The 18,349-nt window shown below is 36.2% G+C and overlaps 1 protein-coding gene across 2 annotated transcripts in view; it reads right to left on the minus strand.

Annotated features, from left to right (window-relative positions):
* Window positions 1-18,349, minus strand: part of BTBD7 (BTB domain containing 7) — an 83,762-nt gene that overhangs the window by 12,266 nt on the left and 53,147 nt on the right. For both annotated transcript variants that reach the window (XM_064486215.1, XM_031454229.2), the window contains exons 4-7: window positions 8,558-8,766; window positions 6,946-7,021; window positions 3,723-3,883; window positions 972-1,115 (exon numbers count right to left, since the gene is read on the minus strand). In XM_064486215.1, coding sequence (XP_064342285.1) covers window positions 972-1,115; window positions 3,723-3,883; window positions 6,946-7,021; window positions 8,558-8,766 — 590 coding nt within the window. The remainder of the gene's footprint in view (window positions 1-971; window positions 1,116-3,722; window positions 3,884-6,945; window positions 7,022-8,557; window positions 8,767-18,349) is intronic.

Genomic DNA, 18,349 nt, shown 5'->3' on the forward strand with positions numbered 1-18,349 from the left:
ATAATTATCAACTAGTCAATAAAATGAATCTCTCACAAACCCTTTCATTCATGTATCTTAAACTATGGACTCTGACAACAAATATGAGAAAAATTTTAAGGTAACTTAATTCTATATCCAAACACATTGTTCTGTCTGTTAATTCATTTCATTTAATTAATTCATTTCTGACTCTCAAAGACTGTCAGTTCCTCAAAAGGCCACCTCAAAGTTCTTATGGCTGAATACATTTAATAAAAATTGCATTATTTCATTTTCATATTACCATATTTACTTAGAGAATTCTTGTATATTACAATATACATAATGCCAACTTTTTACTTAATAGGCCTAAAATTTTGTCTTAGTTTGTACACTTATTCTAAAACTGAAGACAGTTTCCTGAAGTCAGCCATTACAGAAATACGTTACAAGAAGTCACGACATTTTTTTAGTTTATGAAAGGAAGAAAGTATGTGGGGAGGGTATATAGCTCAGTGGTAGACCACATGTTTAGCATGCCTAAGGTCCTGGGTTCAATCCCCAGTACCTCCATTAAAACGAACAAACAAACAAACAAACAAACAAGTAAACAAACTTAACTACCCCCCTCAAAATTTTTAAAAATAAAAGGAAGAAAATATGCATGCAATCTTCTTTTAGAACATTTTTCCCATCCTGAAGATCACAAAATACTGAAGACCATTTCATTAAAATGAAAAATTTTTTTCCAAGCTAACAATTTGTGGGAAATACTGAGATGAGAAAAATGTAAAATACACTTCAACATAACTTAAGTTATAAAAATGAAAATATGCTTGATAATTAAACATTTTGGAAAATACTTCGGTGGGTAGTCAAACTAGCATTTTACTTTCACTTTCCCTATTATTGGACATTTAGGCTATTTCCAAATATTTAATACCACAATAAATATCTGAGTTTATAGTTTGTAATAAAGGAGCCTAGTATCTTAAAACGTTTTTTATTACCTTTGCTTCTTCCACGTAGGGTGAGAACAGTCGAGGACGAACATATATTCCGGCATTTTTCTGCCGTAACCAGGCATTTGACTTTCCACCTTCTGCTGTAGGAAGCATATCTGATGGAGGAGTACTGATCAAGCCTCTTTTCATCTTGGGAAAAAAAAAATCATTTTTTAGATAAACTAGAGAGTTGTGGAGCACTGCAATACTACTAAGATAAAAATAACTATACCTCTAAATCAAAATGTTCAAACTCTACCATTTAAATACAAATTTAGAAATACATGTGAAATTTTAAAATATTTCAAATGTTTAATAATATTTAAAGGATTCAGCAAGTAATAAAAAGGTATTACAACTTCTCATTTTTTCTCTAAATAGAGGGATGATGTGATGTTTTAAAAACAAGAGCTATATTAATTAAAAATATGAGTCAGAGTAACTTCCAGAATTCTCTTTTTTCCTCCCATATTTTTGGCTTGTACTGTTTGTTTTTTATGAGGGGGAGGTAATGAGGTTTCTTCATTGATTTCCACTTGGAGGAGGTGCTGGGGATTGAACCCCTGACCCTGACCTCTTGGGTGCTGAGCATGCGCTCTACCACTTGAGCTATACTCCTCCCCTCAGAACTCTTAATGAAAACCAATTTCTGTTTTTTTCTTTACTCATCTAGGAACTGATTCCATCCCCACTCCACCCTTCACAAGTCAAAACAAGCACCTTCTTGGGCCTGCATTTACAGTCCGAAGATGCAGACAGTCTGCATGGTGGTTAGGGGTAGGAACTCCAGGGGAAGGAGAACTTGGCTCAAACCTTAATTCCCCATTTAACAGCCACATGACCATGGACCTGGGCCTTTTACCTGGGCCTCACCTCAAGGGCTCCTAGATAGCCCTGGAGATGCGACACTGCACAGCTAACTAAATGTAACGGCCCTGTTGTTTCCTCATGTATGCTAGGAGAATATAATCCAAGTACTTATAGCCCAAAAGGCGGTTGTGAGGATTAAATGCAGGTAAGGAAGATAACAAGCACTTGACACAGTGTTTAGCATATACTAAAAGAGCACCACAATTAAAAGCCAGTATTCGCTTTTACTGGGGACTTATTATGTATTAGGCATGGAATTAAGAGCAGAGATATACCTTTTCCAAGTCTATTAAAACACAAGTTCTGCAACATTTTTCTAAACCAAATTCAGGGGTTAATTTGGTTTGAGTCTCAGGTTTTAAACAAAACCAAATATTGGTTCTCCGGTATTACTCTTGTTAGATACAATAAACACCTAACTGCTGAATTAAAATTATTTTTAACTAATTAAATATAGCATTAGACATATTTTGAAAATAGGAAAAAACCTCACAACTCCAATCTGTTACAACTGTAATAATGTTGATATATGTCCTTCCAGTCTCTTTCAAATGAACTTCTACCTAACTAAATTTTAGAATACATATAAACACATATTTTGTATCCTTCTTTCTAAAAATACATTCCATTATTAAGTTCCTATATTAGTCTTTACAACTATCATTCAGGGAAATAAAACATTCTGTTGAGTAGTTGAACTATAATTTATTTCCCCTGTTATCAGGCATTTAGCCTTTTCCCAAATATTTAATGATGATTCCGCCAATGTACCAGCTATATTTCCCTATGCACAGTAATATTACTTCATAAATTACTAACCTAATTAGTGAAAAAATGATAACTTACTGTTTAATTTTGCTTTCTTTGGTGTGTGTGTGATTACTAGTGAGATTAAATATTTTTCTAATCAGAGATTCTATAAATATTTAAATGTTTTCTTCTAGTTTCTCCATGTTTCAACTTAATATTTAATTCTTCAATCCTAACAGGGATTAATTTTATCTGCAAGTGAAATGAGGGTTTAACTGTAAGCATATTTCCTCCCTCCCCCACTGATGGGTTAGTGTAGCTGACTGATTTGTGATAGCTCATTTAGTATATGTTTAATTCTTATATTAATTAGGATCTTTTTATGGGCTATTTCGTCTTCTCTGTTATGCATCATAGATTAAATATTAGAGTTTTGAAATATATTTTACATTATGGAAGAGTTATTTATCCCTCTTTAATTACATTCTTTTTAGAGAACTTTAAAAAAAATTCTGATCGGTTTTTTCTAGATGACTTTTATCATGGTTCTGTGCAGCTGAAAAAATTATTATGATGTTTATAGCATTATATTAAAGTTATAGACCAGTCTGTGAAGAACTAATATTTATAAAATTTATTTTCTCATCCATTAATTAGATCTAAAAAATTCACTTTTTAAAAAGAATTACAAAAGTAACATGATCAGTCAGCTCTATCATTTTTAACTGAAACACAACTGTAAGATTCATTCATCCCTTTTACATTGAATCAATCTCCTTCTCTCCTGCTCTCTGATTTACTGCTGTTCTTAAAGAGTCTCCAAAGGTAATTTCTACCCTTTCCTTTTTTAATAAAGATCTACTTGATCTGCGCTGATAAATGGCTGGATTAACTCCCCTAGAAACCATTCTCTTGTAAAAGTTAGAATGATATACCACTCAGCTCTCATCCACCAAAAAGTTATTTGTGCCATGGGCCAGACACTGGGGACACACTATAGTACAAATCAGACATCTGTCTCTGTCTTCATGGAGTTTACAGTTTCACAAAACTCCATTAGTAGAAATTACTTACAATGGTTTATAAAAAAAAAAAATTTTCTTTTCATGAAAGGGATAAATGAAGAAAGACACTTACTGCATCACTTAGGACTTCACTGTTTATAGGTAAGATGTGTTCAATTCTCACAAAAGGTAAGAGAGAAGAAAGGATCTCTCTAAGCTCTTCGATGTCCAGGTCTCGTCTTTTTACACCTCTCTTGTTCACACTGTGAGCAGTGCCACTCAGTAAGTTTGGCTCTATGATAGAGACAGAAAATGAGAAGTCTCCAACCAAATCCAAATTTTCAGAGAAAGGCTTTCTTTCTTCTCCAGTACACTTTCAGTAATACTCTTTATACTGATGTATATCTCCTTTAAAAAGGGTTATAAAGAAATTATTTTATGTCTTGAAAGTCTTCTTAATAGAGATGTTCTTGGACAAAGAAAAAGCATGGTGTCCACAGCACAAAAACATTCTTTATGATTTTTTTGCACCAAAGAATACAGAATTCTCTCCCATATACTAACTCAAAGGAGGAAAAAAGGACAATCTGTTAAAATCTAGTTTGACCAAGGGCTTTTTCTTAAGGTTTCTCACTTTTGTTATATCAGTTTTTTAAAAAAGTACAATAATGACATTGCAGGGCCAGTGCTATCTCTGGTTACTTCAGGTTATCAGTATGTTCATTAGGCTACTACATGTTTAATGGCAATTTAATGAGTATTTAAAACAAAATCACCTGGTATCTAAGGCAGCAAAACCTAATGTACACTCTTAAATGTAAGATTTTTATGAGTCTCCTGAATTTCCATAATATGGGGATTTTACTGCATTAAGGTGAACCTTTTAATCCATGACATGTAATATATTTCCTGTCCAGAGCAGAGAATAAATGTTTTATTCATTGGGTATCAGTGAAAGGGGAAGACCTGAAGTACATATATGCTTTTGATACTGAGGTGGGGAGAAAGATTATGTAAATTTTGAGAATTTTTAATCATATCTTTAAACTAGGGGGCTGTATATTTTTCTTAAAAAAATAAGACCTTTGACCATTCACAAATACAAATGCTGGATTTTTCAAAACACTACAAGCAAACTGGTATTTTCCTTAAGTCATGTGACAGACAAAGAGATACTATTTTTGAGAGGCTAAGCTTTTTCTGGAATCATTAAAATAAAATTGTTGGAAGTGTGTGGGAAAAGGTTTTTTTTTTTCTCGCCTTGCTATGCTTTAGCTTCAATACTTATACAAGGTATTGCTTTTCAAAAGAATTTTTTTCTCAAAGTAGGGGTGTCCTGTTTTCAAATGAAATCTTACATGAAATCCCAAAATACGTAACAGGAAAGGGCAGAAACCTCATATACAAAGGTGACTGAAAAAAATGTGCAGCCTAGTTCATGTAGCTTCCTCTTCATCCCTGTGGAAGAGTCCTCCATTCTAACTCAGTCTGAAAACTGCTGTTTTAGGGGAAATTTTATCAAAGATGTTCATTATCTGCCCAAAATAAATGTGACATTTCATCATTATCACCCTTACTGATGACTATTTACTGAACAAGCCTATGATGATTATATAGCATTATATACAATCAATTCTCGTTATTTGGGGTGGTTTTGTCCTATAAAGCCACTGCAAACAATCAATGAATACTGAACCACTGCTCCTAAGGGAAACACAGGGCTAGGTTCCTGCGAGCCTCTGGTCACAACATTTTTGTCAACCTATCAAGACATAACCTTGTTTTATGTGCGTTTCTGTTTAAAGTCACCTTATTAATATATTTTGTTGATTCATTAACAATGAACTTGTGGCCAACGGCACTGTAACTCAGGCCTGAATGAAGCTTATCTGACATACATATTTTCTTGGTAAGGCACATCATGGCCTTCTTAGGCTTAGGAATGCTAGACAGCACTAGGCATTATGTCTGGAGGCCACTTTAGATGGTGAGATCACTAGAAAAACCCATTAAGATGTGCAAAAACATGGCACTAACAGATTATGTAAAGGACACTTGTTTATAGCATGAGAGCTGAATAAGAAGACAGAGTATCACCTTGTTCCACCTTAAGCTGGAAACATGTGCATCAGGGGACTCAAATTTTTTGTCACTCTGCACATGTCTGCAAATGACCATGAAAGTGTTATCAGTACTGATTTGGGGATTACAAATAAATTTTAGCAAGTAGGTGAATTTGCAAATATAGAATCTGCAATTAAAGAGGACAGATTGTATGCTGGTATTTCAAAAATGTCCCAAATTAATAGCAGTGGTTTTTACATTAAAAAAAATTAAAATCTGAGAATTGCTAAAGGCTTTCTGCAGGCCACAAATAAATAAATTAGGAGAAATAAAATAGGAGGACTGCTTTTGTTCCCTAGCACTTGGGTAGTAGTATATTAAAGGGGCACTATAAAAAGATCTGAAGGCAGGTTAAGCTTGATTTCTTTTTTAATATATTTAAAAATGTGGCAGAACAACTCTGTTAAGTGTACTAAAAAACACTGACTTGAACACTTTAAATAAGTGAACTTTATGGTATGAAAATTATATCTACATAAAGTTGTCATAAACGACAGGAAAGGGAAATGCGTATTTAATTTTTCTAATTAAAATATTTTGATTTGGGTTCACTACATAGAGGAACACGATATTCTGTGAAGGAAGGCACACGGGTGGGTGGGCCAACCCCAGACATAAATAGAAGACTGCTATAGAATCATAACCTTCCAAAGTTGAAAGCCCACCTTCTACATATGATGCTTCCATCTCTTCTTTAAAAATATTATTTCTCCTTTATCTGTCTTCCACAAAATTTTAAAATAAACAACAAATATGCCTTCTCTGGGTAGTCATACATATATTTTAAATTGAGATAAAATTCACATAACATAAAACTCACCATTTAAACCATTTTAAAGTGTAAAATTTAGTGGCTTTTAGTACATTTAAAATGTACACCTATCACCACTGTCTAGTTCTAGAACATTTTCATCAACAGCATGCTTTTGTAACACTTTAATCATTAAATGAAAAATTTCACTCTAATACTTTTGTAAATTAGTCAACATGTATTATTAAGCACATAGAAAGATAAAATATTAAGAATATTCTTTTGAAGTTAGTTTGCAAAATGAAATTTTCCAGTATATTTATTTCTAACAAAGTGTACCCTTTCTACTAAAGGATTTTACTGATTGTAAATATTTCTATTTCATAAGGCAACAGTGGGCACTGTCAAGACTGACGGGCAGCATGCAGTTCAGTAACTTTTGGGAAAAACTTAAAGTTGCAAGTTAGTTTTCTGAGCTTACCTCTGTCTGCTATTCTCTTCATTAACTGATGCTCACCCCATTTAATCAGATACTTAAGGATATCTTGTTCACTTGCCTATAATAAAAAAATAGTTCATATTTATTTTAGTGAAACTAGATAGATGGTTAATCTCATTAATGACTTTTCCTAGGTCATAAAGTAAACACAACATGCAAGCTGCCACGTTTCACTCTTTACACTGGCTGTTTCCAACGCTGGAGTTAAACCCGTGGTGCACCGGCAGCAAATACGCAAGACCACATTACATGCGGTTTTTTGGTCCAGTAACCTCGCTCTTGGCTCTAATTAAATTTTTATTCTTATTTCCATCTTTATTTTTTCTTTAGTCTGTTTTAAATTTATCTTACTATCTGGTTTCTATACATCTGCCTTAAATTCTTTTCGGGACAAGATGGAGATAAACAGATAAAAGTAAAAGTGTAAGGATATAGTGTGACTGCCATCTCCTGGAGGAGCAGAAAGAACAAGTGTGGCACCTTGGCAGCAGAGACTACCATCTCCACAAAGTATGCTGCTGACTAGGGAAGGGCCCTTGAAGCACAATCTGTGAAATGGCAGTGTGCTCCTCATTTCTTTGTACTTTCTTTAAAATCTTACGGCAAATCTAGGCTGCTTTCCAAGATTTTTACTTTCTAAGAAGAAACACAAAGCTTCTAAAGACAATAATTGAGAGAATCGACAAATCCTAACTCCCAGAATCCACACAGTCTGCATTAAGACAGTGAAATGAGGTTAATGAATTAAGATCCTAAATAAATCAAAACCAGTTATGACAGCATTCATACTGCAATCAAAGCAATGCATGAAGGAAAAGCACAGATGCTAGGTAGATTATTTAACTCTTCACTGCATTTCTGATTGAGATGGAAGCATTTCATAATTTTCCTAGTACAAATACAAAGAAGTAGAAAATGGCTCAATGAATTTATGCCTTCGTAACATTAAAACTGATGTACAGCTTCCAGCATTAAAATTCATACAGCCAATGCAAAAACAAAAACAAAAACACCAAAAAACTTGAACATACTTTACCTGAAAGGATTTTTTACAATATTTTAAATCTATTGTTACTTTGAATTACCTAATTATAAATGACATATAAGTCAAGGACACAGGAGTTTGCTTAAAACTACTTCTGATTAAAAATATTATTATCCTTTGGCAGGACACATACACTGAGTTTTTATTAAGTACTTGAGTAGGTCAGAAATTGAGTATTATTCTTACTTTGTGCTACTTAAGTCTAAGTATCTTCTGATGCCTCATCAAAAATAAGAAACTGTTACAGAGAATCTGCTATTAATGGAAGCCAAGAACATCACCATTGGGATATGCTTCTGACCTTGCCTACTGCCACAACCTCTCTGGTGTAGCTGGTTAGGACCTGCGCTGGTTCACAATGCTGAGTCATAGCAGCAGTGCGCACAAAGTGCACAGAGTGCCAGAGAACCAGAAGGTTTTTGCTGTACAAATTGAAGAGGGCATTCCTGGGTGGGCTGATCTCCTTAGATGGGAGAATAACAGAGTACAGATGGGTTTCTTGGTGCACATATGAATGACAATGAATTTGAGAGGTGTATAAATGATTACCTGTAGGTAGTCAGACTGGATAGCAGTAAGCAGATGGTCTTTGCTGAGTTCATAGAAAACATCCGAAGTCATGACCTGGGAAAATTCCTCACAGAGGAAATGTAAAGCTTGTCGGTGCACCCATTTAGAGCCATATGGATGAGAGCTCCACTTGAGGATGGCAATTAAGGTATCTAATGAGATGCTTTCAGCAATGATATCCTCACAGCCTAAAAGAGAAGGCAAATACTTCTTGAGATTAATCAGAAATATTACTTAATGAACATTAGTGTGTAGACACTATACTTAAAAGTAGCAACAGTAAAAAAGAACAAGGAGATAAATAAAATCTCATGGAAATCACCAAGACTTGGTGGGATGGGGTGACAACTGGTAACTAAAATAGTTTATGATATCTATAGGAAATCTGTTGTTCCTTAAAGACAGATCCATAGGAAAAGGCAGGGAATCCTCACAATTGTTTAAGAAAATAAGTATCTATGTGCAACTCAACAACTTGTGTAAGACATTACAATGGAGCACTGGACCAAAGGGGAAAGAAAGAGTAGGTAGAAAGGATACAGCTATGGGAACTGGCCGGAAGAGGAAGGCTATGGATGACACCTGCCTGATAAGAGAATCCACACTTGAGGATAAGACAGGTAGGCTATCTTCCAGGAACTAGAAGAACATCTGTTTTTTTGTATTGTTCTAATTTAAAAAAAAAAAAACACCTTGCATTGTTGATAGTTTAGTTCCTCAGTGTAAAGGCAAAATGTTGCAATTTTATATTCATCTGGTGAACTAAAAAGAAATAAGTGGTTTAAGTGAAAAGGACCAGGATTCTGGAGAAAGTGACTATGGCACTTAAGAGCTCAAAGAAGAGAAAAAGAAAGTCTGAGGACAGTCAAGCTATTTTCCTTAGGAAAGATAATTTCAAAATAGAAAGATAAGATACAAGTAAAGTCAGAGTGACAAAGACTGTAGAAGGGAAAATGGATAAAGCTGGACAGAGATTCTTCACAACCAAGTTTACTGTAAAATAATAATAATAATAAAAAAAACAATAATAGGGGCAGGGAGTGTTTAAACATCATCACCATTATCAACAAAAATGTGGCTAAACAGGTTGCTCTCTAATGAGCTCAGAGCTTTAAAACATACAGTCAAAAAAGGAAGGGCAGCAACAAACTTTCAAAGCTCAAAGTTCTTGTGAAATCAGGAAAAGTGAAGAGAGAAAGACAGTAATTCCCATTTTCAGGTGATATAAGAACATTAGCAATCAACAGAGTTTGTAAACCAACAGAGTTTGTAAAAAGTAATGCATCCACCCCTTTTCTGATATGGTCCCAGATAAGCAGAATATCATAGAGAGAACTGTGTAACCCGATTTCTGCAAAGCATTTAATAAAACACTTCATGATGTCTCTAAGATTGTTAGCTCCACAAGACAGGGACAACTATCTTCACTGTACCCGCAGCACCCTCTTGCACATGGAGAGTATTAAGTAAAAATCTGCTGAATATACAAATGAGATCTTTGCAGATAAGATGAAAAGATGTAAAGGGTGACAGAACAGTGGTTAACAGAACCCTTTGTAAATAGCAGTGATTAACTCTGAGGATGGAGTGGAGAGTCTCTGTTTTTTGATATTTATCAAGAATTTGAATGAAGATGTGGAAAATATGCTTCAAAGTTTCCAGATGACCTAAAACTAGGAAACACAGTTAAAAATACACTGGATAAAAATGATCATAATTAGCTAAAAAGATGGATCAAAGTGAAGATGAAATAAAACTTAAAAAATCAGAAAGTTCCACATTTAGATTAAAGAAAATGAACTGCACAGTAGATGACAGGGTAGAGCTAGGTTAACTATATCCACTTACATAAAAATAATATCTGGGTATGTTAACTGAATGAATGCAAAATGTGTCATTGCTGCTATAAAGTTAAAGCAATCTCAGGCTTTTAAGATACAAGCACAGAGTCCTAATCAAAGAAATAACGTTGCATGGATGGTCCTGGAGGTAGTCATTCTAAATGAAGTCAGCCAGAAAGAAAAAAAAAACCATACAGTATTGCTTATATGAGGAATCTAAAAAAAAAGACACAAGTGAACTTATTTACAAAACAGAGACAGACTCACAGATACAGAGAAAAAACTCAGGGGGTAAAGGGGGTGGGAAGAGATACACTGGGAGTTCGGAATTTGTACCTCTTGGGGAGTGATGGAGATGTTAGGTATCTTGATTGTCGTGGTGGTGTGGATAAGTGTATACATCTCTCAAAATTCATCAAGCTGTACAGCTGAAACATCTGTAGTTTACTGTACAAAAATTGTATCACAATAGAGTTGTTTCAAAAAAAAGAAATAATGCTGCACCGCTCTCCTGTAGGGTGCTGTGTTCTGTTTCGAGCCCTGTGTTTTAGATGGGGCACTGACAAAACTCCAGAATTCTCAGAGAAAGGCAAAAGAACAGTGGAGAGTTTGACACTTGTCACAGAAGAAAATCTCTGAACAAATTAGATTATTATTGGCTTATGTAAGAGAAACCTGAGGAGAGACATAAGAGCTATCTTTAAATGTCTGATAGATCCTCATGAGGCAGAGGAGAAATGAATGATTCTCTATTGTTCCAAAGGCAAATCTTGGGAAACAACTAGTAAAAGGAGAGAGATTCTGACTCACTCTTAAGAAATTTCTAACAATTAGAATTGCTCTCCTTACCTCCCTTCAACAAAAGATCCCTCTAAAAAATGTAGGAGCAGAGGCTAGCTCATCACATTAGGGATGGAGTACCAAGAACTTTTACACTGGATGCAGAACTAAGGTAGGATGACATCCAAGTATTTTCTGTCACAAAGATATAACCATTTTTAGAAATAACAGAGTAAACATAAGAGTAATGAAATCTGAAGATTATTTAATCTAAATACTAAAATGAGACCCTTATAAATGATATCTGCATGTAAATGACACCCAAAGGCATGAATATATGCTGATGAGAAGTGGGGAATATGGAATAGTTCTGGAAAGTTCTCATGATTTATTGGTAAGCCATGAATGCCAAGCTGAGGACAGGCCTCACCCAGTAGCCGGTGGAAGACTTGTGTTAGTCTATTGTTTTAAAGCAGGCACAGGAGTAAAGCCAATTAGTATGAGTTAGTATAACAGGGAAGGCAATCTGAGAGACGTGTTTGGGAACAAAGCAGGGCAAATTAGAGAAAGAGGGTTATCTAAAAGGATGTGTTGCAATCCTACTAAAACCAGAATACTGACAGAGGCAAAGAAAAAGAATTAAAGATAACATCCTATGTTTAAACTTCTGAAGTCTACAAAGAAGTGAGACATGGGAGGAAAAATGGGTTTTGAAATCAGAGATTAGACTTGAACTCCCAGCCTAGCAGGAAAATCACTTTGGGAAAATCTCTACCTCTCTGAGCCTGAAGTGTTTTCATCTGTAACATTGGTATTACATTCCTAACTCAGGTTGTTATAAGATTTAAATGAGACTGTACTCTTGATACTCATTCATTCAAACGTTCTGGAGTACCTACTTGCCAAGTGCTGTAAATACAAAGCGTGATGTCATCTGCCCTCATGGCCTTAACCCCATTGTATCCTCTGTCTTTCAAGTCTACAGTTCCAGCCTAGAGTTCTCTCCTGACATTCAGATCCATTCCTTAAACTTCCCAGACTCACTCCTTAAACTTCCCAGGTTCCACATGTATATTCTGTAGACATCTTAAATCTAAAAGTCAATTTGTTTCCTCTGGGAAATCTAGTCCACCCCCTACTCTGCCCCTATCATTTTAATCCTTGTTTTAGAGAAAAATATCTCATCTACCCCGTCACCAAAGCCAGAAATCTGAGTACTACTATTGATTTCTTATCCTGAAGCCCACATCCAATTTACCATCAAATGTTACTCATTCTATTTTTATTTTAAAACCATCCCATCCAGAGTCTCTACCACCTGTTTCAGAATCTGATACTTTCTCCCTCCATTATTGAAATAGCCTAAAAAAACTCCCACTCCAGTCTTTCTCCCTTCCAATTCCTTCTCCATAGTGTTGCCAGAATGATCTTTTAAAATGTAAATTAGATTATGTATGTAACAAATCATTCAACAGCTTTCAAATGACTTCAAGATAAAATCCAAACTGCATCTTTTGGGATGATCTGGCCCCTGCCACTTTCTCCAGCCCCATCCCTGCTCATGTTCTGTACTCTAATCATACTGCATTATTTACCACTTCCTAGAATTCCATCAAACTCTCTTTTTCTCACCTTTAGGCCTTTACGTATATTGTCTCACTTTTCAGAAATGCTCTTAATTCTGCTTCTTAACTTCTCCACATCTTTTCAACTCCTCTTAGATCCTGCCTCTTAAAAAGCCTACCTTAATCTTGTTCCCCAAAGCCTAAGCCAAAAGTCAGGTGTTCCTCCTAATTACTAGTTTATCTTTCTGACATATTTGTCTGAATCCTCTACCAGACTGAGAGCTTCTCTGGAGTACTGGCCCCATCTTGTCTCTGATTCTATAGTACGTGACACCTGGTAGACAATTAAAAACAAACATAATAGCAAACATTTTTGAAATTTATTTTGTACCAAGCTCTGTGCTTAATTTAGATATTTAATTCTAGCACTTCTTCTTAAAGAAGGTGGTATTATTATTATTCCCATTTTACAGATGGGAAAACTGAGACTCACAAAGGTTAATTAACTTGCCCACGGTCATGCAGCTAGGAAGAAGACAAGTCATACTTAACATATCTTTCCCTTCCCTTCTAAAAAATCCCTTCCTACCTCACTTTTTATGCCTCTAAACAAGTCTTCTACTAATCAATCCTCATCAGAGCTTTTTCATTTAGAACTACTTCTCTCATAAACAGAAAGGCATCTTTTTTTTTTTTAATTGAAGTACAAAGTGTTGATTTCTGGTGTATAGCACAATGTCTCAGTTATGCATATACATATATAAATTCGTTTTCATATTCTTTTTCATTAAAGGTTATATTATACAATACTGAATATAGTTCCCTGTGCTATACAGAAGAAATCTGTCTTTTTTTAATCTATTTTTATATATAGTGGCTAACATTTGCAAATCTCAAACTCCCAAATTTATCCCTTCCTACCCACTTCCCCCAGTAACCATAACATTGTTTACTATGTCTGTGAGTCTGTTCCTGTTTTGTAGATGAGTTCATTAGTGTCCTCTTTTTTTCTTTTTTTAAAGATTCCACATATGAGTGCTATCATATGATATTTTTCTTTCTTTCTGGCTTGCTTCTCTATGTCCATCCATGTTGCTGCAAATGGCATTATTTTATTCTTTTTATGGCCGAGTAGTATTCCACTGTATAAACATACCACAACTTCTTTATCCAGTCAACTGTCAGTGGACATTTAGGCTGCTTCCATGTCTTGGCTATTGTATACAGGAAAAGCATCTTATAAATATACCAAACAAGGTGATATTAATTCATAAATGTAAAAGCCTCCTCCACCCAAAAGTTGGAAGGTATATTTTAAAGAGATTTATCTAATGTTGTCAAAATCAATATTTTCATATTATAGTAAAGCATCTCAATTAGTGGTAATTTGCCTTTTATCAAGGTTGTCAATATTGTAATGAAAATGTAGATATTTCAGCAGCAAGGCTGAAGGGACACTGGCAGGGAAAGGCTAGGAAGTGAGATGCAAAGAGGCTTCACACAATGCCATTTCCTTGGTAAAATTTAGACTAGTCTTATAGGTCCAAAAACATTTATTAGTCCACTTGTGGTGACAAATGGTATTAACCCAAATCCCAAAGACCAATGTACAAATCAGAAATTAATTTATGTGCAGTGCAGGTATTCATTTCCAGTGAGCCAAATGTCATATTCTACCTCAGCTCTTTTCAAACTATCTTGGGTCAAGAAAGAGCTTTTTGCCTTTGCTTCTTTTTAAGTTTCCAATCTGCCATGGACCAATACTTAAGTAAAATTCAGCAAAAACAATGCTTGAATACTATGGCAATGTCAAATTGCTACAAAAGTTTTTAAATGCTTACTTGCAGTTTCTCTACTTACCTCATCGTAGACACATATTGAATAACATGCTATGTCTAGAATCCCTTCCCTTTTGCCAGTTTCAGGATACACAGAAGTCAGATTTGTTTCCTCCCATTTGGTACTAACTGACTTCCAGAGGACACTCTTCCTCTTTTTTTGCTATAGAGCTTACTGACTCCATTTCCTAGCTATAGATAAAATAGTACATATCTTGTATTTCTTTTAAGACAACTAGATGACACAATCAGAATGACTATCTTTTTAAATGACTTTAGAGTTTAGACTGTTACCACATATGATAGATGACTGTTCAGACATCTTCACCACCACCAGCCCTTTGATCTCACCTCCAACCCATGGGCAGAGTGTATTTCCCTGCCCCAAGACTTTGGAATTGGCCATGAGATCTGCTTTGACCAGTTAAATGTTAGTGGACGTGATGTGACAAAAGGCTTCAAAAGTACTTTCGGGAACTAGGAGTGCCCTCTTGCCTTCTGCCACTGCCATGGTAAGAATATACTGCAGCTAGTTTCTTGGTCCCAGGAGGAAAAGAAGCAGCAGTAGGAACAGAGCCACCGGCCCTACTAAACCATGGCGGCAACCAGAGTGACTCCAGATGCTGCAAACAAACCTGTGATTTCAGCTGATCTGGAAATGTGTGAGAAATACATGTTTTTTATTATATACCACTGAGATTCTCTGGTGGTTGCTACACAAAAATGGTTAACTAATAAACCATATAACTTTTTGGATGAACTCAAAGGCTTTTAGCAATTTCTGTGTAACAGAAAAACTCATCCATAGCCTAGACATTTAATGGCTCCAAGATGCCCATGTATTCGCTCAGGCAGCTGACTTCCAAGGATGCTGCTGTGAGGCTGGCAGACAGTATGAAGTAAACATCTTACAATTCTTTTTGCTTGTGTGATAACCACATTTTTAAGATTCATCTCTTACTTGTTTAATTCTTTCTTGTATTCTCTCTCACCAGAATAGTTTCTTTCTAATTCTTAATGTGGGCAAAAATGCCTCTTTTCAATAATTTGAGCTACACAGCCTGAATGATCAAGGCAGATATATCAAGAAGTAAAACAAATTAATTTACACATTTAGTAATACAAATGATTGTTACTGTATGTTAGGTAGGACCACTTCCTGTTTTCATTATGAACATTTTTTTTTCCTCTTCATATTCCTCTGATAACTAAAAGACACTCCAATGTTGACAGATTTCCTGAAGACACTGTCCAGAGCTATCTTTACTGCCACCCTCACACACTTCGTTATTCTTAGGAACAGCCTTATACATGTTTCACCAATATCAGTGGGAAACCTTTTCATTGGCTCATGACCACCAGGATATAGATAAACTGCTTCCAGATTTAGAGTTTCATATTGAGTTTGAGGTGGGAAGTAGAAGAAAGAAACAGGCAAGGGGGAAGAAAGAAAAGGAATTATGGAGGAAATTACGGCTTGCCATGCAGCATAAAACAATATAGTAAGGTTAGAGGAAGGCTGGCCTTAGAGCAGGCAGAGTGACTCTTCAGTGGCCCCAGAGTTTTAGAATTAAGACCTCAAGTGCAAATAGGCTTGAGAGAAAAGTTGCTTCAATTCTTTCCTACTAACCTGTACGTGACTGATTCCAAATCCCAAGGAATGGAATTATGAAACAAGAGGGAAGTGAGGGCAGCATGAAGTAGTAAAAAGAGTATAAAGGCCTTGAGTTCAGGTAATTATATCACTAACTCTTGACTCACTCACTCACTACCCTGGACTGGATCAAAGCACACCCTCTGTGAGTCTCCTTCCTTATATTCAGGACAAAGTAGTCCCATCAGAACTCTGGGGATTATGTAAAATAATACTGGGGGGCCAAAGTGTCCATTAACACTAGCCTTTTTCTAAGCAAGAAATCCTAAATTGGCTGTGCCAACTCACCCTCCAGGACACACACACACACACACGTATATATATATATATATACATATATATATATATATGTATATATATATACACACACACACACACACACACACATATATATAAAATGTATATATACACACACACTAGTTACCATGTCCTACTGATTCTTCTTTCAAAATTCTCTTTGATTAGCTTTATTTTCCATTCCCAACCTGGTCCCAACACCAACCTGGTCCAAATCCTCAGGACCTCACACATTGATTATAGAAAAGCCTCCTACAGTCTTTGTCCCATCAGTATTCCAGTCCATAATGATCACACCGTTGAAAGGTTTGTTCTCTAAAACATCACTATCAACACATCATCCCTGCACATCTACCTTAAAAAGGTGATCAGAATTCCAGCTAGAAGGCAGAAAATAAGTGTCAGACATGCGAGTGAGAAGACAAGTCAATCTGTGCTTCAGTGTTTTTCATTGCCAGTCCTTGGACTCTGCAACATCTGAGCGCTGGTTGGATAAACGCTCCTCTCTGCTATTCTTCAGAGGACCATCGTGAAGAAGATTCTACAAAGCTCCTCAAAGGATCCTGGCAGGGCTGAAGCCCAGGAGCCTCCAGTGGTGACAAGCACAATGGCCCACTCTTAGGCTGCTTTCCCTCCTCCCGGGTTTCATTCTCCCCAATTCTCACTCCTGTTTATGGGATTACTTACCATATAAACTACGTGCAAACAAGCCTTTGTTTTAGGCTGTGTTTCAGCACAGGTTGTGAAGGAATGGGAGGAGACACCCACCCAATGATAGTAAGAGAAGTGGCCTTAGAAAATAAAATTATTGAGTGAGATTCTGGAACTAGATCACTCACTGGTCAGATGGCTGAAAGGAAAGGACCACCTTCCTAATGGCAAGTAGGGTGGTGATAACCCTGCATGTAGCAGCATGACAATACTCAGGTTTTTCACTAAGTGAAGTATTAGTTTAGTAGTAGTGGTAGTGGCACTTGAATGGAATAGGAACATTAGTAATTCCAAGTACCTGATGTTGGCTGGCTTAGTTAACAGCTTTAGAAATCATGTAAGAAGAAAATGATAGTTAGCCACCCCTCAAGCCCAAGAACTCTTGTCAAAATTCAGAAGATTTCTAGGTTGGTTTTCAAAGAGACCCTTATTTCCTGCAGCTGCAGAAAAGACTGATAAAAACTCAGGCTCAAGATTTAATTTTAAGGATATCAGAGCTACAAAGAAGACTTGAATGCAAGGCTGTGACAAATCTAAGACAAAATCTAGGTCCCAACAGAAACGGTTGGACACAGAAATATGGAAGGGGGATATCTGGGTGAATGAGCTAGGAATGCTAAACCCCAAGATTCACTTGAACTTTTCTGGGCCGGGAGAGGCGGTTCCCGCCCCAACTCCTTGCTAGAGGACAACAACATTCTCTTCTCAGGAGATCCTAAAGGTGCCTGAAAAGACAATGCCTGTCCTCTTCAAGATCTGCTCCTGCCTCCTCTCACTAGCTCCAAGCCAATAATCAAATCTGTTCATTCATAATCACAGTCTGAGAGAGAAAATACAGTTCCTGTTTTGCGAACAAAGAGCGTACACACCCAAGGAATTGCAAAACCTGGGTGTATATACTGGCAGGTCCACTTGTGGGAATGGATATCGAGGGTGCTGGCCCAAGGTGCTAGGTTTGTGGCAGTAGGAGCAGGAAGGTGTTCTTTTGGAATCCAAGAGACTCAACTGCAGTACCTTTTGGTGCTTCTTTGCTCAGTGATAACAGAGGCCGGGCACTTGTAGCTACCCACTGATACAGCAACTAA

Source organism: Camelus dromedarius, chromosome 5 (assembly GCF_036321535.1).
Source record: "Camelus dromedarius isolate mCamDro1 chromosome 5, mCamDro1.pat, whole genome shotgun sequence".
In the NCBI taxonomy this organism is placed as follows: Eukaryota; Metazoa; Chordata; class Mammalia; order Artiodactyla; family Camelidae; genus Camelus; species Camelus dromedarius.